This window comes from Myotis myotis, unplaced genomic scaffold (assembly GCF_014108235.1).
Source record: "Myotis myotis isolate mMyoMyo1 unplaced genomic scaffold, mMyoMyo1.p scaffold_m19_p_16, whole genome shotgun sequence".
NCBI classification, from domain to species: Eukaryota; Metazoa; Chordata; class Mammalia; order Chiroptera; family Vespertilionidae; genus Myotis; species Myotis myotis.
The window spans coordinates 25268959-25294846 of record NW_023416320.1 but is presented as its reverse complement, the minus strand read 5'-3'; the positions used below and the strand labels follow the sequence as shown (position 1 = coordinate 25294846).

Below are 25888 nucleotides of genomic sequence, written 5' to 3'. Positions count from 1 at the left end.
CTATGAGACCATCTTTTTCCACTGGTTGTGCCACAGCTTCGGGAGAGTGATGACGTGGGATGATGATGGAAGGCACGGACTTCAGCCAGATGAGCCATCTCACCCTGAGCAAACCAAAGAGAGACTTGCCCCAGCCAATGATCCATGCGTCCAAGAAAGTAGGACTGTGTCTGGAGCAGGGAAGTTATGCAGGGTTGGGATTAGTCACTTGGCACCTAATTGTGGAAAACTTGTATTGCCAGGTTAATGAGTTGCTTCTCTACTCAAGTCCTCTGCTGTTGGACAAGGCTCTCTTTTACCCCATTGTTTGCTTCTGGTTAGTGAGAGAAGTGGGGTTTGAAGCAAACCCCGATCCAAGCCCTTCATTGCACTCTCCTACTCTTAGTTTCAAAGAGATTCTGGAATCACAAAAGCCAAGACAGAAGATAGTATGCTTTCTTCTTTTCTTGCAAAGAACTGACACTTATTTTTGAAATCTGAGTGCTTATAAAATTTTGAGTTTACAGGAAACCACAAGGGAGAAAGTGCTCTGTTTTTATTTTGTCCTGCTGGTTTTAATTTCCTTTACCTTTTTTTTTTAAACAACCTTTTTTAAAATATATTGTATTGATTTTTTACAGAGAGGAAGGGAGAGAGAGATGGAGAGTTAGAAGCATCGATGAGAGAGAAACATTGATCAGCTGCCTCCTGCACACCTCCTACTAGGGATGTGCCCGCCACCAAGGTACATGCCCTTGACCGGAATTGAACCTGGGACCTTTTAGTCCGCAGGCCAATGCTCTATCCACTGAGCCAAACCGGTTACGGCTCCTTTACCTTCTTAAATGGTTCTAGTAGCTCCAGAGTGCCTCCTACCCAGCTTCCCAGTACCTTTACTTCCCACCTTCCAAATACTAGTAATGCTTAGTCTTTCTTTCTCTTTCCTTCCTGGAAGCAGTTAGTGGGCAGGATGTGTGTCAGGACCTGGCCCAGTCCTAGTATCTTCAAAGCCCTGGGCATGAATACAAATGCAGATTCACCTACTATAGGTCTAATGATTTTACTGTTATCCATCAAACTTATAAACATTAAATAAATAAAATCTATTCGGTCTCTTCCTTTGCTGGGTCATGCTTAGAATTCTCAGATACCTTGGAGTACCAGCCCAGACACTAGTGGAGGGAGAGCTTGGGAGACTAGGGGAAGGTGTGGTCCTGCTCTGAGGCCTGCTCCCTCTTCTTTTTCTACTGTCCCACAGGCGCCACAACACACTTTTTGCTCACAAGGTGGACACCCTAGTCCACCCAAGCTCTGCTCTGTCTATGCCCTGCTCCTACAAACATGAGTCCCTGTTGACCATCTTGGAACCTTACAGCCTTGAGCATACTATGGCTCAGTGATACTCAAGAAGGAGATGCCCACATGCCCAGGAGCCAGACATGGGGCCCTTTATACAGGAAATTATAGGGACTTGAAGGGGGACACAGACTCCAAAGGGTATAACCTCTTGCCCTGGAGGACCCCTCACCAGTGTTTTCAAAGGAGTTCTGGAATCTCTGAAGTCAAGGCAGAGAAAATAATTTCTCCCTTTCTTGTATAGAAGTGACACTCTTTTGCCTGAATGCTTGTAACATTTGGAGTTTCTAGGGAACCACAGGGGAGGCGTATGGCTGAAGGTCCAGAACAGACCCTCTAAGAGTGGAGCTCTGGGCAAAAGCCCCTCCTAGCTGGTTCAAAGGGTAGGAACACATTTCTTCCACCTTGAGCCTGTCTCCAGGCTCCACTTAAGTACTGTCCTCTTTGAGACACTCAAGAAAAGAGAGGTCTGTTTTCCATTTCACTTTTGTTTTTTCTAAAAACACCTGAAGATTCTCTCTCTCTAAAAATGTGGGGATTGAATAAGCAGCTTCTGACGCTGGCTCTGTTTCTGTATCTGGGTACAATACACACTGGACAGTGCATCTTGACCCTCCCTGGCTCCCTTCCACTCTACACATCACTCACGGCCTTTACCATCTGCACAGGGGGAAGGACTCATCAGACAATGCAAGCCAACTGCATAGACTCCTGCCCAGCCTCTACAGCAAAGCTGGAAGCTTCCCCATGTTGGAGAAAGGCGAACATCGGTGCTCTGGAGGCTTAGATTATTTGCCAGCTGAGAATCTATGCCAGTAAAACTGAAATCAGAGAGAGACTGTGTTGTGGTAATGTTGGAACCAAAAACCAACTAATGAGCAGGAATTTTAATCACATTCCATGGGCCACTGGAGTCACCCAGGCATTCCTTTGGCTTGGCCACCTTCCTGCAATGGCTCAGTGTCTTAGCTCTCGACTCGTGCAGTGGGAGAACAGTCTTAATATAGAGCAGGCTTGTTGGAGTGGAATTCAATGGGCTGCATCCCAGGGTCTGTGATAGCAGGTGATGTTTCATATCATCTAGGCAGAATCGAAAGGAACATTAAACTGCATTTCCATTATCAGTGAGTCCTTAGTGGCCCGAGGATCAGAATCAAAGCATCCTAATGAGTCTGCCTAATGTTTTCCTGGGCCGCCAATGATTAGTTTGCATAGCAAGGCTGAACCAGCTTTCTTAGGGAAAAAAGTGATCTACAAGAATGCCTGAAGGGTGTTGAGCCAGGGGGAGAATCAGTGACAAGTTAAAGAGTCTTGAACTCTGAACAGAAGGATCACTTCTGGGGAAACCTAAGCTCCTTTGACTAGAATATTAAAATCCATGAAACTACTGGGAAGAAATCAGTAAGGAAATTGCTGTTCAGAGAAACTAAGGCCCTGGTCTTTTTGGCCTTTACCCTCATGGGAATTATTTAGCAGTCTCTAAAACTACTCCACAGAATTTAGCAAAATCTTCTATTTCCAGTGGAGGAGATGGTCAAGGGCATCTAACTGAAAAGTGATGTGTGATTCCTCTCCAACGTGCTGTCCAGCACACTTCCAGCCTCCACGAGAAACCTCCGGTGATAAGGAACTTGCTGCTTGTAGCTGTGGGCATCACTGATAGTTAAAAGTTCTTCTTACTACCTATCAAAATCCTGACCGTCAAATGTCCAGAAACAGACCTATTTAGGCTCTAGCATCCTCCCCAAAGGAGGGAGGTCATATATTGGAAATGTCAGCTATTGGAATCGATGATTAACTACAAGCTTTGATCTTCACAAAATAGAATAATTTGCCTAGTATGTTGGCTAAGGAATCTGTTCTGTGTAAATGTGTGAATAAAGTAACATAATATAATGTAATCGCTTCGCTAGGGATACAAATTTAAGGTTATTCATGTGAAAAGTCTGAAGTCTATTTTGAGTGAAAGTTGTCAATAATAATAAAATAATAGTAATAATGGAATTCTGCACAGATTATATTCTTTATCCTCATGCAGTCAGTCTGTGGCAGGTGTGCTAGAAGTTGGAAAATGTATTCCTTTATTATTCATACATTCCAAAAACATTCACTGGGCACCCGCTGTGAGCTCAGCCCCAAAATAACAGGAATGAGAGACCCGAGTTTCTTCCCCAGAGTAGGAGCCCCGAGTCTAGTGGGAGAAATAATGATTTAAACCATTCATTATGACTCACCCAGAAGAGGATTCCCAGGGTTCTACCAGGTTTGAGCAACTGTACTTGAATTAAATCAGAAGGAATTTCCCAAGATAAATGGAACCATTACAGGCAGATATCAGCTGGTTCTCTTCATTGCTTTCTCCAGAATCCCTAGTGCCTTGATGAGTTAGGGACTTGGCTTTTTTGATTAGTCCAGACTCTGATTAGTTTCTCAAAACATTTCTCCCAGTGCTGCTGTGCAAGTAGGACAGTATCCTGAATATAGGCAGTGCTTAATAAATATAAAGTGAGGAGGAGGAGGGGAAAGAAAGGAGGAGAATGACACCTCTTTTCCCAGATATAGCCTCTGGGAATGGGATCCTTCTGTCTGTGCCAAGTAATTCCCTCTCAGTGCCTGATGTCACATTGAAATCTTGCACAGAAATTTAATCAAATCCTACCCATCCTCTTTGTTTATCACACCTTCTAGGCATCTTCTGTTGCTTATCACTCCTTGAAAGGGAACATCTTTCAATCGTAAAACCCAAGTCTGTATTTTTTCTTTTAGATGAAATTGCTATTTTCTGGGCTCTGCTGAGGAACTGCAGCCTCACTGTTTTGATAAGAACCAAGACAATTGAGCATTGGCTAAAAATAAAATATAAAGACTTAAATCTAAGAGATCTATCCTTCCTTAACAGTTAGGATAATGAACCAAATTCTCCCTGTTTCAGTTATGAGGATATTTTGACCTTATGAGACCAGGCCTGTGCTTTGACTTGCATGCATTTAACCTTAACTTGTTTTGGAGAAGTGAATGAGTTAAGTTGAGACTGAATGACCTTGGGTGTACTTGATGGAAAGGACATAGATCTATACATGTCGAGAAAGCTCTAAGGTAAAGGTTGGATTTTTATTTTTTTTTTAACAACTTTCACAGGGTTGTGTGTTGAAAGAGAATTCGACTGTGATGGGGATTTACATCTTTTGGTTACATGATATTTCTCCAATATGTGCTATTATGTAGTTCATCTTTCCCCAGAAATCCAAGACTGCTGACAGATTAAGAGGTTTCACAGTTCAGATCCTTTTGACATCCAGCAAATGCAATGAATATCAGAGGGGGCTTGTACTGAATATAAGAACAGATGTTGTTTCTACAGGAAGCAGCATAGAAACTTACAGCCAGGGGCTTGCAGTAACTTTGAACAGGTTTTCTTCCATACCTTTCTTTAAATGTGACTTGGTATTTTAATAAACTTTGTATACATTCGTCTTTCCCAGGGCATCATGCTTGCCCAAGTTGCCACCTGAACAAGGGGTCACTCCCAAAGCTCATCTGTTAATCCAGTTAATGGAGGTGTCTGTACTTTTTGCTTGAGGGCACGGAAGTTCTATTTACCTATACCTCCCTCTGTAAGACTGATTCTTGGGAAAACTCTTTGGGACTGGTATCTGCTTCCCATTTAGATTTGAAGACTATGCTTTCAGTGAAGAATGCCTCTGGGCGGAAGGAAAGGATTTAAGATTTGCATGTCAATGATTCTGTTTTCTTCCAGAATATGGATTTATTTACTGTGGCCAGATCTCCTTCTGTGAAGTGCCATATTGCTGTTATATTTGTGAGGGCTAAGCTCCAGTTCCCTTTGAAAAACTGAATTAGAATTGACAGCATAAGTATGGCTCCAGCTGAAGGTTTGCGTTATGAATGCATTTTTATGTGCAGGCCTCTCAAATGTAATCTGACATAGGGGGGCCACTATCTCTTGGTGGGCAAAAGAGAATGTTACAGAAATATCCTGGGAAAGTACTCTATGAAAATCATCTCTGCATAGCAAAAAATTAATTTCTGTTCTGGAAGGCTAAATTCGACACAGTCCCACCCCATGTGCTAGATATATATGTTTCTGGCATTGATGTCCTTCAACATACAAAAAACATGGTACTAGGGATACTAATAATGAACCCCTTTCTCCAAATATAGCCCGGCCTGTGATAGATTTAGATATTCCTCTCCCTGACTCTAGCACTCTCCATTTCTGGGGTTTCATCTTTTGAATAACAATAATAAACATTTTTGGTATAACTGCATAGGTAATAAGGTAGATTATCTCTTTAAATGCTTATATAAAGTTGTTATTATTGGGAATGGACTATTATTACACACTACCACATGGGTGAATCTTAGAAATAATTATGCTGAGTAAAAGAAGCCAGAGACACACAAAAAACAATACTGTATGATTTTCTATAATGGGATGGGAATGGGTATGAAAAGGAACATGAGGGAAATATCTGGGCCAATGGAAATATTCTGGCTTAATATTTATTCATCCAAACTGACTGCATGATACATTTAAATCTGAGCACTTCACTCTATGTAAATTATGCCTAAATTTTACAAAGTATGATTTCTATTAAAATATATAGATGAGGAGGCAGAGCTTTAGGAAGATTAAATGAACTGTCCAGCCCTGGCCAGTGTGGCTCAGTTGGTTGGCGCATTATCCTCTGCACCAAAGAGTCCTGTCTTGGGTTCCTAGTCAGGGCACATACTCAGTCTGTGGGTTGGAACCCCAGTCAGGGGACATATGGGAGACAGCTGATTGATGTTTCTTTCTTACATTGATCTTTTTTTCTCTCTCTCTGTTCCTCTCTCTCTCTCTAAAATCAATTTTAAAAATATCCTCAGGTGAGGATTTAAATAAAAAATGAATTGTCCATTGTCATGCAGTTGAAGGAGGGAGCTGTGCCTCAACGCAGATAATCCTAACTCTTAAGTCCAGGGTTTTCCATTCAAACAACTTCCATTACTCTACCATGGAGTCAGTGCATCTTAAGATGTTCTCCTTCCTGGGAATGGAGATGGGTTTCTGAAAGCACATGGTTGGGTACTGGGAAGCGCCTTAGCTCTTTAGCAGGAGTGAGCCCCTCAGGTCTGCAGCATATAAATGGTTAATGGCTAGTGCTGACATCATAATGTGGGTTCAGAGTCCCACTCTGCAACTTACTATGCATGTGAAATTGGGCATGCCCACCTATCTGAGCTTCAGTGTCTTCATATGTAAAGTGGGTTATTGGGAGACATACATGTCATCATTCATAGATTGTTCATAAGTGTCTATAAATTATCAATGAATGTTTCTTCTTACTATTTACAGTTTTGGTTAAAGGAGAAATAAATGCCCCTGGGGTATTAACATGTTTACTGTGTCATGATATGTCTCACAATGTGAAATCTTTGTCCATTACCATACCTTTCCAAGTGGCTATAGAGTTAATTTATCATCCTTTCAGAGAAATGTGCATAAAAGCTAAGATTCCATTACAGCACTTCTTTTTGTGACTTCCTTATTTTGGCAAGAGACATTGCAAAACAATTTTAAATTGTATGTATTTCATTCACTGTGTGAATAATGTCATGTATTTCTAAGTTCTGGTAGAAAATTCATTCCAAGTGCAATTCACTTATAAATCTATGATTCCATGAACTCTGGGTATGATTCACTGAAATATGTCTTAATGTTTGAAAATGATTCTAGAACTAGAAGGACTTATTTCTTGGAACTAATTAGTTCATAGCTTAATGTGGGTGGACTTACTTAAAGCAGAATGTCCATCTAAGTAGTGTTGGGCATCAACCAAGGATGAGAAAGGAAGAAGAAAAGTTCTATTATTGGTTTTGTTCTGTTGGTGTGTTTTTTTTTGTTTTGTTTTGTTTTTGTTTTTTTGATACATGACAAACAGAATAAATTGCTTAGATGGTAAAATTTTGTTTTTCAGGTTCTGCTTCTATTATTATAACATATTAAACCATAAATATTTTATTATTATAAACCAGAGACCTCTTGAGCCTGCTCAGGTCACAGATTCTGCATGATTTGTAGGTTTATCCTAAAAGGTAATATAGTGATTCTTCCAATTCGTGAATACAGAATATGTTTCCATTTCTTTGTGTCTTTTTCAATCTCTTTTAATAATGCTTTGTAGTTTTCAGTATATAGGTCCTTCACATCCTTGTTAATTCCTAGCTATTTTGTTCTTTTTGTTGCACTTGCAAAAGGAATTGGTTTTTTCCATTTTTTCCCCCTGAAATTTCATTGTTAGTATATAGGAATGCAATGGATTTTTGGACTTAGAATTTGTATCTTGCAACTTTATTTGCTTATAGTTTCTTGGTGAACTCTTTAGGGTTTTCTGCATAAAGAATCATGCCATCTGCAAAAAAAGTGACAATTTTACTTCTTCATTCCCAATTTGAATGCCTTTTGTTTGTTTCTCTTGCCTGATTGCTCTGTAGGGCTTCCAGTACTATCCTGAATAAGAGTTGTGAGAATGGACATCCTTGTCTTGTTTCTGATCTTACAGGAAAAGTTTTCAGTTTTTCACGATTAAGTATGATATTAGCTGAGGTTTTGTCATATGTGGCCTTTATTATGTTGAGGTACTTTCCTTCTGTACCCCTTTTATTGAGTGTTTTAATCATAAATGGATGTTGTATTTTATCAGATGGTTTTTCTGCATCTATTGTTACAATCATATGATTTTTGTCCTTTATTTTGTAAATATAGTATACTGCACTAATTGATTTGTATATCTTGAACCATCATTGTGCCCCTGGAATGAATAGTTAAAATGTTCATATCACCCAAAGCAACATTCAGATTTAATGCAATCCCCATCAAAATTCCAAGGACATTTTCTTAAAGAAATAGGACCTAAAAAAATCATCAGATTTGTGTGGAACCACAAAAGATGCCAAATAGCCAAAGCAATCTTGAGGAGGGGTGAAAAACAAATTTGAAGGTATTACACTCCATGACTTCAAACTATACAACTAAGCAACAACAATAAAACAGCATAATATTGGCAGAAAAACAGACATGGTCCAATTGAACAGAATTGAGAGCCCAGAAATAAAACCGCATGTATATGGGCAAATAAAGTTTTTTTCTTTTTATCTTCACTTGAGGATATGTTTATTGATTGAGAGAGAGGGGGTGGGGCGGGGAACATCCATGTGAGAGAGAAACATAGTTCCGTTGCCTCTAGTCCACATACCAACCAGGGTCAAACCCACAACCTAGCTATGTGGTCCGACTGGGAGTCAAACCCACGACATGTTGGTGTACGGGATGCCACTTGAACTGACTGAGCCACCCAACTAGGGTTGGGCAAATAATTTTTGACAAAACAATAAAAAACATACAGTGGAGAAAATAAAGCCTCTTTAATAGATGGTGAAGGGAAAATTGGAAAGCCACATGCAAAAGAATGAAACTAGACTATTGTTTGTACCTATATACAAAGCATAATTTAAAATGGATCAAAGACCTAAATATAAGACCTGAAACAATAAATTACATAGAAGAAATCATAGGTACTAAACGTATGGACCTTGGTCTTAGAAATGATTTTATGAATTTGACCCCAAAAATAAGTGACAGGACTGTATTAAACTAAAAAAGCTCTAACAGCAAGAGAAACCACCAACAAAACAAAAAAGGCAGCCAACCAAATGGGAGATGATATTTGCAAACAACAGCTCTGATAATGGGTTAACACCCAAAATATATAAAGAACTCATAAATATCAACACCAAACAAACCATCCAGTTTAAAAATGGGCAGAGGACTCACTTCTCCCAAGAAGAACATACAAATGGCCAACAGATATATGAAAATATTCTCAACTTCTCTAGCTATTAGGGAAATGCAAATCAAAATTACAATGAGAACCCTTTGTAATACTTTAAGCAATAAAACAAAATTAAAATAATTACAATGAGATACCATCTCATACCTGTTAGAATGTTTATTATCAACAAGACAAGTAATAAGAAGTGTTGGAGAGACTGTGGAGAAATAGAAACCCTCATCCACTGCTGGTAGGAATGTAAATTGGTTCAGCCACTGTGGACAACAGTATGGAGGTGCCTCAAAAAATTAAGAATAGAGTTACCATAAGGCCCAGATACCCTCTTCTGGGTATCTCCCCTCTCTGAGTACCTACCAAAAATTTTGAAAATATTTGTTTGTAAATATATATGCACCACTATGTTCATGGCAGCATTGTTCACAGTGGCCAAGACATGGAAACAACTGAGTGTTATTCACTAAATGATTGGATAGAGAGGATACGTACATATATACACCAGAATACTACTCAGCCATAAGAAAAGATGAAATACTGCTATTTGCAACAACATGGATGGATCTTGAGGACATTATGCTAAGTGAAATGTGGGATATAAACTGAAAGCAGCAAATGAACAAGAAAAACAAAGCCATAGACACAGATAACAGTATGTTACCAGAAGGAAGGGTAGTGAGAAGATAGTAAAGGCGGTCAAATATATGATGACAGAAGAAGACTCGACTTTGGGTGGTGGACACACAATGCAATGTACAGATGGTGTATCATAGGATTGTACATTTGAAACCTATATAATTTTATTAGCCAATGTCACCCCAATGAATTTAATTTTGAAAAAAGGTAATATATTATAGATAAGCATTATCTGTTGAACAAAAAAGAAAAAAGACTGAATGCCTGGAGTCCAGTAGAAAGTAAAGCACTTATATTTTTCCATGAAAAATACCTTGAATTCTTTGGTTCCAGACACCTGATTACATCTGCAGCTACTGTTTCCATGGCACATTTGCATAGAGGAAAGCCTGGACGTCCAGGATGATGGACAATGAGAGAGTTAAATCTGTAATTCACAGCCTGGATTTCCCATCTTGTAATACGAACCTCATGGGGCTGTTGTAAGTATTAAACCAGAGAATATACGTAGAGTGTCTGGTATTGAAAAAAACGCGTACCAAAAATGGTAGCTCCCGCTATCCTTTCCGACCAAAACAAACAGGCACAGAAGAAGGACAGAGGGAACTGGGGGGTGTGTAACACCCTAGAACCATTTAATGGGTTCCAACCTTGGCTATATTTTCTTATGTTGCAAGTCATCCATGTCTCCCACCTTCTCTGTAGACAGCCCAGGGCCAAACAAAGGGCAAAAGGTCAAGATCAAAGCTCAAAAGGGAAGCAGCTGTTGAAGGGAACAGATGACTTAACCTTCCTCCTGTTCTAAAACGCTATCTGTGTTCCCTGATCTAATCTGGGAGCAGGAAAGAAGAGGAGGGAGGTTGTGGGTGATATGAAGGGAAAGCTCAAACTAAACAGGAAGCTTATTGGGTTATTCAAGAACCAATATAGTCAAACTTTTTTGAGTCAGGCCACCCTGGCTTATGCTCTGTATTCTTTCACAAATGCCTCCATGGAACTTCCTGACCTCTTAAGCCTCAGTTAATAGGGGCTGAAAACATGTAATGCACAGACAACAGGTCCTTGAATCTTGTCCTTTCATTCAATGTTGTTTCATTATAACGATGAGGAAAACAAAATTGATTCCCAGCCTGGGCTACTGTCAGTGTGGTGTTGGCATGTTCTCCTCCGTGTCTATGTGTGTCTTCTCCCGGGACTTCGGTTTCCTCCCACATCCCAAAGATGTGCACATGAGGTGAATCGGTGGATCTGCATTATCCCAGTCTGCGTGAGGGTGAGTGCCCCCTGGAATGATAGGACATCCTGTACATGGGGGTGCCTGCTGTGTGCCCTGAGCTGCCAGGATAGGCGCGGGCTATGACCCTGAACTGGAATAAGTGGGTTGGAAAATCATTATCTTACTTGTTTTTATTTATCTTTCTTAAATACATGTCTAGCTCACATTAATTTCAGTATTTAATATTAGAAGTGTTTTGGGTCTTTATTTTAATTATTTTTTTAAAGAATAGTTTCTTAATTTTTAAAGAGAGAGGAATGGAGAGGAAGAGAGAGAGATAGAGAAACATCAATGTGAGAGGGTATCATCACCCCTTGTCCCCCATCAGGGATTGAGCCTGCAACCAGGCTTGAGCCCTGACCAGGAATCCAACTGCAACCTTTCGGTGCACAGGACGACACCCAACCAACTGAGCCACACAGGCCAGGGCTGTTTTGGGTCTTTATTTAGAAGTTTGGTGATATTTTGTGGCCAGAAATAGGCTGTAAGACATTAACTCTTGTTTATGTCAATTAGCCTATGATTACATTTCTTCTGTTATACGTCATTTTGATTAAAGTCCAAGTTTCCAAGGACCCATTGGCAAAGTCAAGTGAGGACTTACTGTATTTGCTATAAATGTTCAATTTAGCAAATATTTAGACATAGTCTAAAAGGCAATTTTTGCCTTAGTACCAATATGAATCTCAAAACGATCACCAGAAAATACTTTAAGGCATAGCTGCCTGCATTTAACAGAAGAATCTAAATCAGAAATGTTTTTGACTTGTGCAAAGGACAAACTACTGGTTGTGGTAGAGCACTAGAACTCAGGTATTTATTGTCAGAGACTAAACCAGAGTTTTAACAAGCCTGGAATAAACAGCCTGAAAAATATTTCCAGTCCATTTTGTGATTCATGATGTGTATTGACAAGAGTGGTATGGTTTACTGACTCTAGGAATGAAACTCAACAGTTTTCTGTAGGCTGAAAGAGTACTTGAACTGTATCATAAAGTTAAACACTGTTAAATACTGAATGATTTTAAGAAATTTGAAGAATCTTTATATACTTTAAATTGTCACCCTGAGGCAGTCTGCCCAAACCCTCTTACAGAAGGTCCCCCAGCTCCCCCCGAACCATCTTCTATGTATATTATTGGGCTTGCTTTGCTAATATTTTGTTTAGAATTTTTGCATTTACATTTATAAATGAAATGGGTTGGCAATTTTTCTTTCTGAAATATTTCTTGTCTGGTGTTGTTATTAAAGTTATATTGGCTTCATAGAATTGGGGAGGCTTTATTTTGGTCTGTTTCCTGAAATAGTTTAAAATTTGAATCATCTATTATTTGAAAATTTGGTAGAGTTCACTATTAGACTCTGGTTCTGGTCTTTTCTTTGTGGGAAGAATATTAACCAGTGTTTCCTTTTTTTTTTTTTTGAAAGTTATAGGATTAGCCACACTTCCCATTTCTACTTAGGTCAGTTGTACTAAGTTTTTTTTTTTTCCCCCCTAGGAATTTGTGCATTTCATCTAAGTCTTCAAATTTATTATCATAATTCTGTCAAATGTTATTATCTTTTAAATCTCTTTTGTGTCTATTATTTCCTCTTCTATTTAGAATGCTGATTTCCTGTTCTCTCTTTTTACTTTATCAAACAATCCAGAGGTGGTCTATGTTTTTAGATAACCTATCCTATCTTTACATATTTCCCTTATGACAGATGTGGACTGTTTTGACAGTTCAAATTCTGATATAATCATTGCAGAGTATGTTTATTAATTTAACCCCCAATATCCATAGATTTTCCCAACATCAATAGCAACTTATTACCCATTAGCCAAAATAATCTAGCTAGCCTATGTCTCCATGTCACTTGAACCAATTGTATTGTTACAGCTGTGGTTATTCGATTTATTAGATTAGATATTAGATTTAGAACATGAGGGTTCAAATTCCAAGTCTGCTTCTTTCTTGAAGTAAGATATTTAAGCTCTCTCAGCCTCAGTTTGCCACCTTTTTTATTATTAAACCTTCTTATGGGTCTGTTTATTATATGAAATTGTATCTGCATGCTGATGCTCACCAGCATCCCCTCCTTACCTCTTTAAAAAGCCAAACAAACAGACAAGAAAAACAAGCCCCTCTGTCAACTGTTCAGAGGCAACTGAAGCTTCTGGAAGTTTAGAGGAAAAACTTGTGAGGCAATATTCTCCTGGCTCTGAGAGTCAGATCCAAGAAGCTTGCTTAGGCTTCTCCTCTGTCATCCTGACCTATTTCTCACAGTTCTTGGCAAAGAACTTTCCCCAAAGAGTTTCCCCAAAGAGTTGTAAGCAAGGCCAAGATAACTTTGGCCTTGAGGAGAAAATGCAGTACATCTGGCGAATCCAATAGGCATAGTTCTGTGGAGGAAGATGCAATTGTGTGTGCACATGAGTGCTGGTGAGGGAGGAGGATTGGATGGGGGAAGTTAGGCTGTGACCCTGGGCCAGGGAAGTCACAAGCAAATGCACAGACTCTCACAGGACTTGCAGATGATGCAAAGTTCAGATGGGATGACAATAAGCATACAATGAGATTGTGCACATGGAAGTGTTTTCAGCTGTAAAGCGCTTTCAAAATAGCGGGTATTCATGATATTGTTGAGTTTGATGGTCTTTGATGTTGCAAAGCCCCCCTCACTACCTTCAGATGCCTCATGATTGCTTTGGGTGTGCAGCATATCTGGGCAAGGGTGGGGAAAATAGTCTCAGACCTGGACTGATTCGCCCTTGGTAATGACATTTTGTTTACTTTATGACTCTAGGCTTCTGCCACTGAAAAGTAACTGCAAATTTACTGAAGTTTGATTCGCAGGATGTTATTACCAAGCTACACCTGGAACAATACAGGTTTATTTTACAGAGATACCTGCAAGGAGGAAGTCAGAGCAGCACTTCCTGCTTTTGACCTAGAATCCTATTCACGTATGCTCTTCTGTCTAGGAAAGAGGATGTATGCATCCAGACATCCTTTCTGCCCGTTACTCACTTCCTGTCTTTAGATGTTAGGGTATAGCTGATAAAATAGCTACTGTATTTTCCACGAGGAAGAGAATTTATGATTATTTGCGCTAGGGAGGAGCCTGCTGGGCAAATTGTTGAGGGATGGAGTCCATCACATCATTAATCCACGTCCTCTCAGCACTTACTATTATCTGATGAATACATATTAGACTGTGTGTGCATGTATTGGATTATATTCTATGGCAACTCCCTTCCTTCCCTGGCAGATTAGAAAACCTTCAGAAGCAGGAAACTGAATGTCCAATTGATTATTCCCCCTGGAATGTCTAGTCCCACAAAGTGCACAGTGTGGCTTAATTTATGTGCAGTGAATGAATAAATGCAGTGATACTTTTAAGCACTTATGATTTTTATAGAGTCAGAAAAGAGACTGGTATCCTTGCAATATTTTCCTTGTTTAGATTTCATAACATTGCCTGGCTGGTGTGGCTCAGTGGTTGAACACGACCTATGAACCAGGGGGTCACAGTTTGATTCCAGTCAGGGCACATGCCTGGATTTCAGGCTCTATCCCCAGTAGGGGGAGTCAATCAATGATTTTCTCTCATTATTGATGTTTCTATCTCTCGCTCCCTCTTCCCTCCTCTCTGAAATCAATAAAAAATATATAAAAAAATAAAATTACATATATGTACATGTATGTTACAATGATTTTATTTTGAATATATGAGAGACCTTTCTATCTTATCCCTATTATAGAGGGTGGGGCAAAAGCAGGTTTACAATTGTTCTTATGGAAAACAATACAATAATAAATAATAGTACAAGACTAAAATCTGTGTTTCACGTACTTACAACTATAAACTTACTTTTGCCCCACTCTGTATTTTATCTTTTTAGTTTGGGCCTGTGTGAAACTCTTAAAGTCTTAATTCTGTCATGTATGGCATTGGTTGTTCCTCCAAGCCCCCATCTAAGTAAAAGCAACATCTTTCAGGCCTGCCTCACAGTAGGCTCATCCATCACCACCTTTACCCTTTGAGAGATGTGGACCAGGAGACTGATACATCTGACCAGTAATTGCAGCCTCCTTTTAACTGGGCTTGTCTGTTTCTTTCTATAAAGCCAAACATTCATATTTTATGTTTTATCTGTTTACAAGATGCTCAAGAGGCTTTGTGTATTTCTGCAGAGTAGAGCCATAATCAGTGAATACAAATTATAGGGGTAAAATTTGGGTGTAACATAATAGAAGAAAAACATTTCAGACAAAATGGACTTTTTAAAAGCATGATTGCTAAAATTTTTGTGGTTGGACAAACTGGATTCAGGCATGAGCATCTGGCCGTGTGTAGAGGCAGCAGGCAGGGCACAAGAAAAGAGTGTGGTGAAGCCATCAGGCCTGGTGCTTTGGAGCTGGCTGATGGTTCAAATCCCAGCTTTGCCAATGGCTACTGTGTGACCTTGGGCAAGTCACCTCATCTCTCCATGCCACGCTCCCCTTGCTTGTAAGGTAGGCGTAATAATATTCCTACTTTATGGAATTGCTTTTCACTGAGCCGCATACTTCAGACATTTAGAGTAGGGCTCAATATGTGGTAAGTAGTCAATAACCTCTAGTGATTATTATTGTTCTAAAGCTGGAGTTGACAAATTACAGCCACAGGTCAAATCAGACCCTCTGCCGATAACTTAAAGTGCTATTGGGATACAACCACATTGATTGGTTTATATAGTGTCTGTGGCCTTATTCATGTGACAGTGGCAGAATGCAGTGGTTGCAACCGAGATCCTAAGGCCCACAGAGCCCCCAAATCTCCTACCTGGCCCTTTCCAGAAAAAGCTCCAACCCCCATTGCACAGGAATTCCCGCCCCCTCATCTGTTCCTTCTTTGTCTTGAAACCTTGGACAAGCGACAGATGCTCTGACCTCTGCTGCTTCAGTTCTGAGACTCCCCTTCCCAAAGAAGAGGTATGCAAAGAATTGAATCTTGGAGAGCCTATGAACTTTGTTATTCATTTTCTCAACAAGTCCATGTTTTATAGCCAGACGTTTGTCTTAATTGATGTGGTATAGAGATGAATATCAATTTTTTTGTTTTGTTTTTCCAACGCTAATGAGCATTCCCCATGTGCTAGACTCCGTTCTAAGCCCTTTTGTATGTATTAGCTCATTAAATTCTTATAGTAACTCTCTGATGTAGGAACTACTATTTATCTCCATTTTTACTGATGGAGAAATGGAGACATTGAGAAGTTAGGGAAATTTAACCTCACAGTTAACTAACTGCCACAGTTGGCAAAGTCAAGATTTGAAACTAAGCAGTGTGGCTCCAGAGTCTAGTGTTTTAACTTCTATAAAAGAGACATTCAACTTTGAGGACGTTATGATTCCACCAGAGACACCTATGCACAAACGGGTACCCACACATCTTAAATGTGTGCAAGTTGATCAGCACAGGGCCTTGCATGGCATGAACCAGCATCATCAGATTTATGTCCTGATGCAGTTGATATCAGTGGAGGTGGCCACGAAGCTGAAGGGAGGCATGCCTGGAGGACTTCAAGAAGGAGGTCTTACCTGAATTGAGACTTACAAGGTGTAGAGAAGAATTTTCTAGAAAGATTACCATGCAAAGGAAATTGCATGTGCAAGAAACAGAGGCAGAAAGAACATGGCATGTTCAGAGAATTACACAGTATTTCTCTCTGGCTGGCATGAGGACTAAGGTGACTAAGGTAGTCAGCTGAGATGAGGACAGGAGTTGGACAGAGGCCAGATTGTGAATGGATCTGCGTGAACTGGGACAGAGCCAAGTCGTCTGGTGTGTCTCTTTAGGGACAGTGTCCTATATTTGTCTATTTGTTTAATGTCCATCTCCCCGCCCCTCAATATGCACATGTACTAACATGTAAGCACCTTGGGCTAGGCACCAGTCTGTCATGCTCACTGGGATAACCTAACACTCAGGGCCCTGCCTATAGTAGGAATTCATTAAACATTTGTTGAATTAAGGTAACTAAACCAATCCGTGCACTTCTGGGTGGTTGTAAGTCTCATAAGATACTTTCCCTGGGTCTAGCTGGCATCCCTGGAGACAATGGTTATGCTTAGCTGAAGGATCAAGGCAGGTCTCATTGAATGACTGCACTATCTGAAATAGGGCAATTGTGAGATAGTTATTTACTTGGAGGCCAAAGGTTGCTCCACAATTCATATCCAGTTGGTTCTACTCCTGATTCCACATATTGAAACTCAGCATGCTCACCCATGATGCCCTTATGACCTCATGAGAGCCCTTTGGTCCTTCAAACATCTTTTAAAATCCTACCATCAAGAACCCACTTGGTGGAATGGAAGAGGACTAAGTGGTGGTAAGTGGATGAAAACAAAGATTCTTTTAGACAACTCTGCCAAACCAAAGGACAAGTAAGTTGAGTACATCTTCTTAGCTAGTAGGCTTGTTTTCATATTTATCAGGTGTCTGTAGGGTTTGGGAAAAAGTCAGAAGACACATCTGCCTCAGGCCTAAGAATTCAGCACACATTTTGACAGGGCTATTTGTTGATGCTGACACCACCAGTAAGATGAGATTCTTTTTTTAAAAAATGTCTTCCCAAAGAATCATAGACTGTTTGAAGGGTAAGGACCTTATTTCCCTCTCTTGACAGGGGAGGAGAATGAGGTCGGGGTGGTGCAGTGACTTGCCGAGGGCTGGAGAGCGAGTTAGCGGCAGGCTGGAACTGTGATCCAGGTCCCCAACTCCCAGGGCCAATTCTCTTCCCACCTCCCCACTCGGCCTCCTGAAGGATTAGCTGTAGCTTCTGAGAAGCTTGTATTACCACTTTCATCATTCCTTGGTCTTTTTGGAAATATTGATGATCTCCCTCTGCATCTTTCCTCTCTAAGATGACCTAGGAAATGTCATTAAGGGAAAGTCTTAGATTGCATTTTGGCAGCAAATCCCACAGTCACAGAGCTGTGTCCCCAGCTTGAAAGTTCCACTCAAGGTCTAAATGTGCTGAAGGTTGATTTCTTGCCTCCAGCTTTTCCTTTAATCACATTAGGAAATATACATTTTGTGTTCACGTCCTGTACAGTAATAAAATATTTCTTTTCTTTCCTGTGATCTGGAAATCCCCCTTTTTTTGTTATTTTTTAAGAAGAAACCTTGCATATATCAGAGGGACTTGCTGGCTCCTCAGAAACCTGCCTGGTAGGAGAGTTGATTGGATTTGCCTAAAGCATTTCCTCATTAGTAGCCTGTGTGTGTTTTCCTTTCAAATGTCACCTGGCTGCCCCAACAAAGATCTAATTGTTGTAACTCGGGGTCTCTGCAAACTTGGGCTTTACTGAATGTTCTTTTGAAATCTTCACAACTGCCCATCCTTCAGATAAAAAACTGGAAACATATTGAAAGTGACCTGGTGTATTATTGGTTTGAAGACCACTTCTTACTGCTCTCCTCCCCTTTCTTTTACAACTGAAGATTGGAATTTTAATTGCTCAACCACAGTTTTTAATTCATGATGCCCAGAAAGGGCATGGGTTATTAATTACTTCTGATTCTGAGGCGCCTCGAACCCTGGCCTGGCTGCTTCTTGATGGGTTTAAACCGCTCTTCGCCTGACATGACTGTCTGTGCACATGGAGGTGTAATTATGTAGACACTAGCTGTTCAGTTCTGCCAGGTCAAACTATCATGAATACATATTATAGTATCTTAAAAGGAATTTATTGAAATGCCATAGTTTAATAGTTCAAGCTTATAAAATTAAGCTCTCTTATGCTACAGGCAATAGCCTCTTAATTGGATGTTTTCTCCTAGTACGTAAAAACATTGGCTTAAATACACACACACACACACACACACATCCAATTAATTTTTCTTAAGTGTGAGAAAGTTTTTATTCATGGTTAAAAGTAGGACTCTGGAGCCAGGTTGCCTGGATTTGACTCATGCACCTGCTACTTTCTAGCTCTGTAACTTGGGCACGTGGTTTAGTCCCTTTTGTAGTGTCTTTGGTAAAAATTCAGATGATTTGCAATGTACCACTGGTGGTTCCGCGTATCAAGTGAGTTAACAAAGTTCATGGAACCTAGTCATTGCTCTTTTTACTAATTGCTCCAATGTATTTACTTGTATTTATGTGTTATAACATCTAATGTGTTAAGCTGATGAAATTAGGAATGTCTCCCTGTGTCAAAACCTGAGAGTTGTCCCCTAATATCGATTCTCTTCTTCTTTTACAGTAATCATTTCCCTTCCCCACCAATTTTAAACCGGTTTGGCAAAGGACTGTCCACAGTTAAAATTTCTGTTCCATGTAGAAGTAGCCATGTGCCTACATTCTGGTCAGTGAGTTGGTGTATCAAGTTCAGAAAAATGGCTTTAAAGGAGGAAGGATTGTGTGTCCTTCATGTCTTCCTTCTTTCTACTGATGGGAATTTCATTGTGATGGCTGGAACCCAAGAAGCCTTCTTGGACCATCGGATGGCAGGCTAGGCTTGCAGGGCATGAAGGCAGGCAGAAATCTGAGGTCCTGACCACTTCAGAGCATAGAGCTCCCCTAGCTGCCCTTTTCTTTTACAGTAGACTTTTGGTAAAAGAAACAAAAACCTCTATATTATTTAATACACTGTAATTTGGGGCACCTATTGCAATCAAATCTAGTCTTAGGTAACACCTTACCCTCCCTGACTTAGGTCACACTCTCAGTATTTTGATATTCTATTTGGTTCTTTACCAGTCTATTAGGTCACTTAAAAAAATAATCTCTAGATGATTCTCTCCAGCTTTCAGTTGTTTCTTCACACATAGTAAATATACTTGTGGTTTGTAGTCTGTGTGGTACTGCTATTGCTACCAGTATTTTTACTAATTCTTGTTCATGGAAACTTATTTTCTTTTGTGTGACAATTTTTTTATTTTATGCTGCTCATTGCCCTTGAAAATGATTCATAGGGACTCTTGGAAGCTAGGATTAAATTGCCGTCCTCCAGAAAAGGTTGCATTTGATTACCAGGTCCATAGGCTTGTTCATCTTGGAACTTCCTAAAACCAAGGTCCAGATTTAACGAAAGAATAAATCTACTCACTTCCCTTTCTCCTTTTCTAGGCTTAAACTTCTGTTAATCTGAGACCATTTATTATCATGTCTCATGGACAGCACATTCCTCAGCACATGAAAATTCACTAATGAATCTCTAAATTATCATGCCTACTTTGTTAACTTATTTTCTCTGTCCTTATTTTCATTTGGTCAGTTGAATATCCTTTCCAATGAGGTGTCCTTTCTTACTAAGTCTTCTCTCCTTTAAAACTCCCCCAAGTTGTGTGCCACATAGGGAGTGGCTACTTGGTGAATACTTGCTTCCCGGCTAAAATTGCCTTTTTCCATGCCTCTGCCCATGAATGGATCAAGCCACACATTTCTGGAATTCCTCATACCTTATATATTGCTCAGGTTATCTCTGGCAGTAATCCCCAATGGCTCAGTAACTGGTAGATCTACCTCTAATTTGTTCTCCCCTCTAGTACACCCAATCTCACACTTCAAGAGTTCTCTCTAAAGCTGACTTCTCACTCTGTCATTTTCTTGCTTGTAGACCATCATGGCTATTACCACTGCCTATAGAATAAAATCCAAACCTATTAGCTTCTCATTTTGCATCCTTCATCTAAGTGGGCTAGCCAGATTCCATGAAAGAATATGATCTCTGGGAAATCAAACCCCAGTTTCACCCCTTACTGGCCACATGACTCCACAAAAGCTAACTTCTGAGCATTGGTGTTCTGATGTGTAAAATAATATTAATTTTGCAAAGGATAACCTATGTGAAGCTCCTAGTGCCCACCACAATTAAAATAGCTCTATAAGACATTTCCTTCTTGCAGGATCTGAAGGGGATAGCAATGTAATCTCTTGTTGCTTGTGGATAAGTGGATACTCAACAAATGAAGGATGCCTTGCCCATTTTCTCTTTGGACCTAGTTTTCTTATATATATATAGTGGGGCTTTAAATGGTTATTTTGAAGCTTAAATGTGGAAAGTGGAGGAAAGCACTGGGTTCCATACTTGGTACATCACTAGGTTTATGACAAATGTTCCTTCTTTAGCCCTCTTCCAAATTGAGGTTCAACTTTCCTTTCCTAGGGAATTGCAATAAAAATGATAAACCAGAGTACATTATATAAAAGGATTGCAATTATTTGTGTGTTTTTTTAAATTTATTTATTTATTTTTTAATTTTGGATTGTGATTCTTATCTCTACTTTTTAAAGTCCTAGCTTCCCTCTAAGGCCAACTTGAAATACCACCCACTCCATGAAGCATCCTGGAATCTCACTTTCACAACACATGCCCCCTGCTTCAGCCAGAAGGATGATAATTCAAGCAAAGGATACTCTCCAAACGATCTCAGCTGGTTCTTGAATCCCCTATATATCAACAAGTATAGCTCTACAATATACAAAGCTAAACAGTGTTTTAGCTTCTACTAAGCTATTTTTAGATATGGAAAATTCAGTATCTTCAAAACAGGTCTATTTATTTCCATTTTAGACAACTTAAATCTGTCCCCCTAAATTTTCAACACGTGCTCTTAGGTATGTCTGTGTTTCTCTTTAAATATATTACAAAGAAACAAATAATATTCCTTAAAATACAGTGGCCAGGAATCACCTTTCTTCTTCTGTAACTGCATCTTGTGCTAACAAGTTCTCGGCAACCCCGAAATTGTATTTTCAAATACGTGTTGGTGCTAAGTGACATCTCTTCTGTCTTGAGTTAATATATCTGTTTCTAACATCTAGGATAGGTTCTCCCAATATAGATCCATACTGCATGCCTGTGGGCACGTTTGGTCTGCTTATAAATTGTCATGAACCTAATCTGTTACTAGTGATCCATTTTTCTCATGAGTTCTTCAAAGGTACTTTATTCCTGTATAAAACATGTGCCATAGTTTATGTACTTGGATTATATCACGATGTCATAGGTGGGGCTCCCTAGAAACAGTGTCTCCGTCTGAGGGGTTGGGCAGCAGCCCTAGTGTCTCCAAAGCAGGGAGGCTTCTGTTGGGCCAGGAGCAGTCCTCCAGAGCAGGGGACAGCTATGAGTTGGTCTCAGCCAACACACAGCCCCACTGGTAAAGGATCAGATGGGACATCAACAACTACAGTCACCCATGACTTTGTAATTCCTGAGTATGGAATCTATATGTTTTGTGTTTCTGCCATGTTTATAAACCTGGCTCTATGTCCTTATTTACTTATTTTTTACTATGTTTTATTGATTTCAGAGAGAGGAAGGGAGAGGGAAAGATAGAAACATTAATGATGAGAGAGAATCATTGATCGGCTGCCTCCTGTATGCCCTCTACTGGGGATGGAGCCCACAACCCAGGCATGTGCCCTGACCCAGAATCAAACCATGACCTCTTGGTTTATGGGTGGATGCTCAACCACTGAGCCACACTGGCCAGGCTTGGCTCTATGTCTTGCACAGTGAAGGTACTAGTTTCTAGAATTGAATCATCTAAGGTCTAGAGGAAATGCCCCCTATCTTGCACCCATTCCAATCCACTGCCATCCTATATAATAAAAGCCTAATACTCAAATTTGCCCCTCAACCAGGAGTTCAACTGGGAGTTTGACCAGGGGCCGGGCCGGCGACTGTGGCAGCAGCAGGCAGCCAGAGGAAGGGAGGCACCCCTGGCCCGCAGCTGCTAGGGACCTTACCTGTGCATGAATTTTGTGTACTGGGCCTCGAGCTTGTAATAATTAGCCAAGTCCTCCCCACACAGCAGAGAACCAGACCATGAGCCACAGAAGGAAGTTTATGCTGCATGTTCTAAGAATCTAGTTGCCCTGTCAACTTAGATGGTGCTTAAATTCAGAATAGGCAAGTAACTTCTTAAGACCAAGAAAACATCAAAAAGCAGAATTTCAGTCTGTTTAACTCTTAAACTGTTTTTGTTTCTTTAAATTTTGTAAAGTAATAGATGCATATGTCTAAACATGAAAATGTACAAAGGGTAATAAAGGAATAGTACTAGTAAAGGCCTGTTTCTCCAGCATCTTGACTTTTATTTCCCCTCCAGAGAGCTAACTACAGTTAACATTTTCTTGTGTTTCCATCCAGAAATAGTTGTAGACATACAAGCATATATATTTATGATTTTATACATAAAATGATTACAGTATATGTTCTGCTCTCTACTTGTTTAAAACTAATAATAGATCTTACTGATCTTTTTGTTGTTGTTATTATTCCTCACCCGAGGATATTTTTCCATTGATTTTTAGAGAGAGTGGAAGCAAGGGGAAGAGAGAGAAACATCAATGTGAGAGAGATACATCGATTGGTTGCCTCTCACATGCACCCTGACTGGAGCCAGGGATCAAACCTGCAACCGAGGTATCTTCCCTTGATAGGAATCGAACCCAGGACCCTTCAGTCTAAGGGCCAATGGTCTGTCCACTGAGCCAAACTGGCTAGGGCCTTACAAGTCTTTCTATATAAACATCTCTATTATCTCATTTTTAAAATACGGATGTCTTCCAATTTATTTAATTTGTCCTTTTTTAACATTTAGGTTGTTCCTGTTTTCAGCTCTTACATCTAATATTTTTGCTATTACAGATTTTTGCCAATAGAAAATAAGTGTTCTGTGCAGTTTTTTTACACATATGTTCTTAGCACTATTAACTTGACAAAGGCTGTTGTTTCTCAACAGAAAAATGATGACATGGACGGTGAATATGGCTACCCAGAGTCCCTGTGTCTAAGTTATGCTTTCCCATTCTCTGCCCATTTGTTTTTCAGCCCATTTCCCAGAATGCAACTTATAGTCAGAAAAGATAGAAGCTGTCTTAGTTGAAAAAAGCTGAAAGTAATTCTCACGTTCTAAAAACCACGTTGGTATATAATTTCAATAACAGGGTAACTATTATGTGAGGAACAGTTCTGAATGTTTAGAATTTAAGAGGTCCAGTATGAAGAGCTTGTCTAACGCAAGTTTCAAACGTTCAATCAGATTTTCCACGCATTCCACCCTGCTGTACTTAAAAGAGCTTCTTGTCTTTGTTTGCTTGCAGTGAAGTACATGAGAGAAGCCACACCCTACGTGAAGAAAGGCTCCCCTGTGTCCGAGATTGGATGGGAAACGCCTCCACCCGAATCCCCGCGGTTAGGGAGTGGCTCCTCGGACCCTCTGGCATCGTCCTCCCAGCCCTTCTCCTTCCACAGAGACCGGAAGAGCATCCCCCTCAGGATGTGCTATGTCACTCGGAGTATGGCCCTGGCCGACCCAGAGAACAGGTAAAGAGGACCAAAGCTCTCAGCAGCTTTTCGGCCGCTGATGTTTCGTGCGGTCCCTTGCCAGGGCTGTGCTCCTGTTCTGAAAGCTCTCCGTGGTTCCCAAAGAATAGCCTGGAAGGGCAATGCTGAGACAATGTGTGTGTTCAAGCCAGGCCTCCCTCCCTCTCATGGTCCATCCTTCCTCCTCCTTTCTTTCATCCTCATGAATCGGCACCCTGAGTTCTGGTTGTGGAAAGAGATGAAGAATTGGAGGTGTATTCCTAAGTGTCTTCTCTGGGACTGCCACAGTCAGCTTATGGGACTTAGGGCAAGTTTCTCAAACCACTAAACCTCCACTTTGTTATCTATAAAATGGGAATAATTGAGATATACACCTCACTGGGCTGTGAGGATTAGAGGCGGGGGGGGGGGGGGGGAGAGAAGCAAATCAGCCTCTCTGGGCACCAGTGCCCTCCACTGTGTATTTGGAGAGTCAGATGGAGGATATGTGAAACTATTTTTTACTCTAAACCTCGTTTTATGCTCAGGAGAGGAAAGAGTGGCTCCAGTCCAAGCATGGGGTGCTTCTTGCAAAGTCTGTACGTGACTTCTCAGGCCACAGGACAGCTATGTCACCCAGTCCATGGCAATTATAAGGCATCCAGCCAAGATCAGCAAATACTTGGGGTCTCTCTTCCCTCAAAAGTCTTCCTTTAACTCATCTGAATAGAAAGCATGCATCTTGGAGGAAAAGAAGAGAGATGTATAGAAAAGAGAGGGGACGTGAGCCAGCCAGTGGGGGATCTTGGTGACCTTTGCGTCCACACTCAAATGCTAAAAATAGGAACAGCCACTGGCCCTCATTTCTAACATGTGTGGAACAGCTGCAACCCACCCGCGTCGGGAATATTTGGCGAGGTGCTAGAGTTGATGGGGAAAAGCCAAAGGGAATGGGGGCAGGGCAAATGTTGCCTCCTTGGCTTGCTGCTCAATGCTGTTTTTGTTCTCTTCCTAATAAGCGCTCTCTAAGGAAGCTGCAAGCAAGCCTTTGGGACTCCAGCCAGCTGCAGGGCCACCCTGCTCCCCCCACCCCTTCTCTGTCAGTTACATCTGCACAGGGATGGGAGATCAGTAGTTGTAGGAGAGAGTCAGCAGGTATCAGCAAAAGATGAGTCAGCGTAAGCAGACTGGGAAGGAGGCAGCATTCTTAGATAAGCCACCTCCATCTGTTCTCTTGTGTGTATCCCCTCAATTTCTGCCACTTTCCTGGGCCTACAGTTCATGTCCTGGTTACTCTGAGTTTCCTCTTCCCTGGCCTCTTATCAAACATGCCCTTTCTCCTAAGAGTCTGGTGTGTAAGGTTTCAGATCTGATGAATTTATAATTTATTGAGTGCCTGTCTTGTGCTGGGCATTATGCTAATTGCTTCAGATCGGAGACTGAAAAGTGGCAGCCTACAGGTGTACCCAGCCCATAGGTATGTTTCTTTAATGGTC

At 40.5% G+C, this 25888-nt stretch overlaps 1 protein-coding gene across 1 annotated transcript in view; it reads left to right on the top strand.

Annotated features, from left to right (window-relative positions):
- The window catches only part of SNTB1 (syntrophin beta 1), a 196725-nt gene that overhangs the window by 74495 nt on the left and 96342 nt on the right, over nucleotides 1–25888 (top strand). Inside the window, exon 2 of the mRNA XM_036338180.1 lies at nucleotides 24191–24413. Within this exon, the coding sequence (XP_036194073.1) occupies nucleotides 24191–24413 (223 nt within the window). The remainder of the gene's footprint in view (nucleotides 1–24190; nucleotides 24414–25888) is intronic.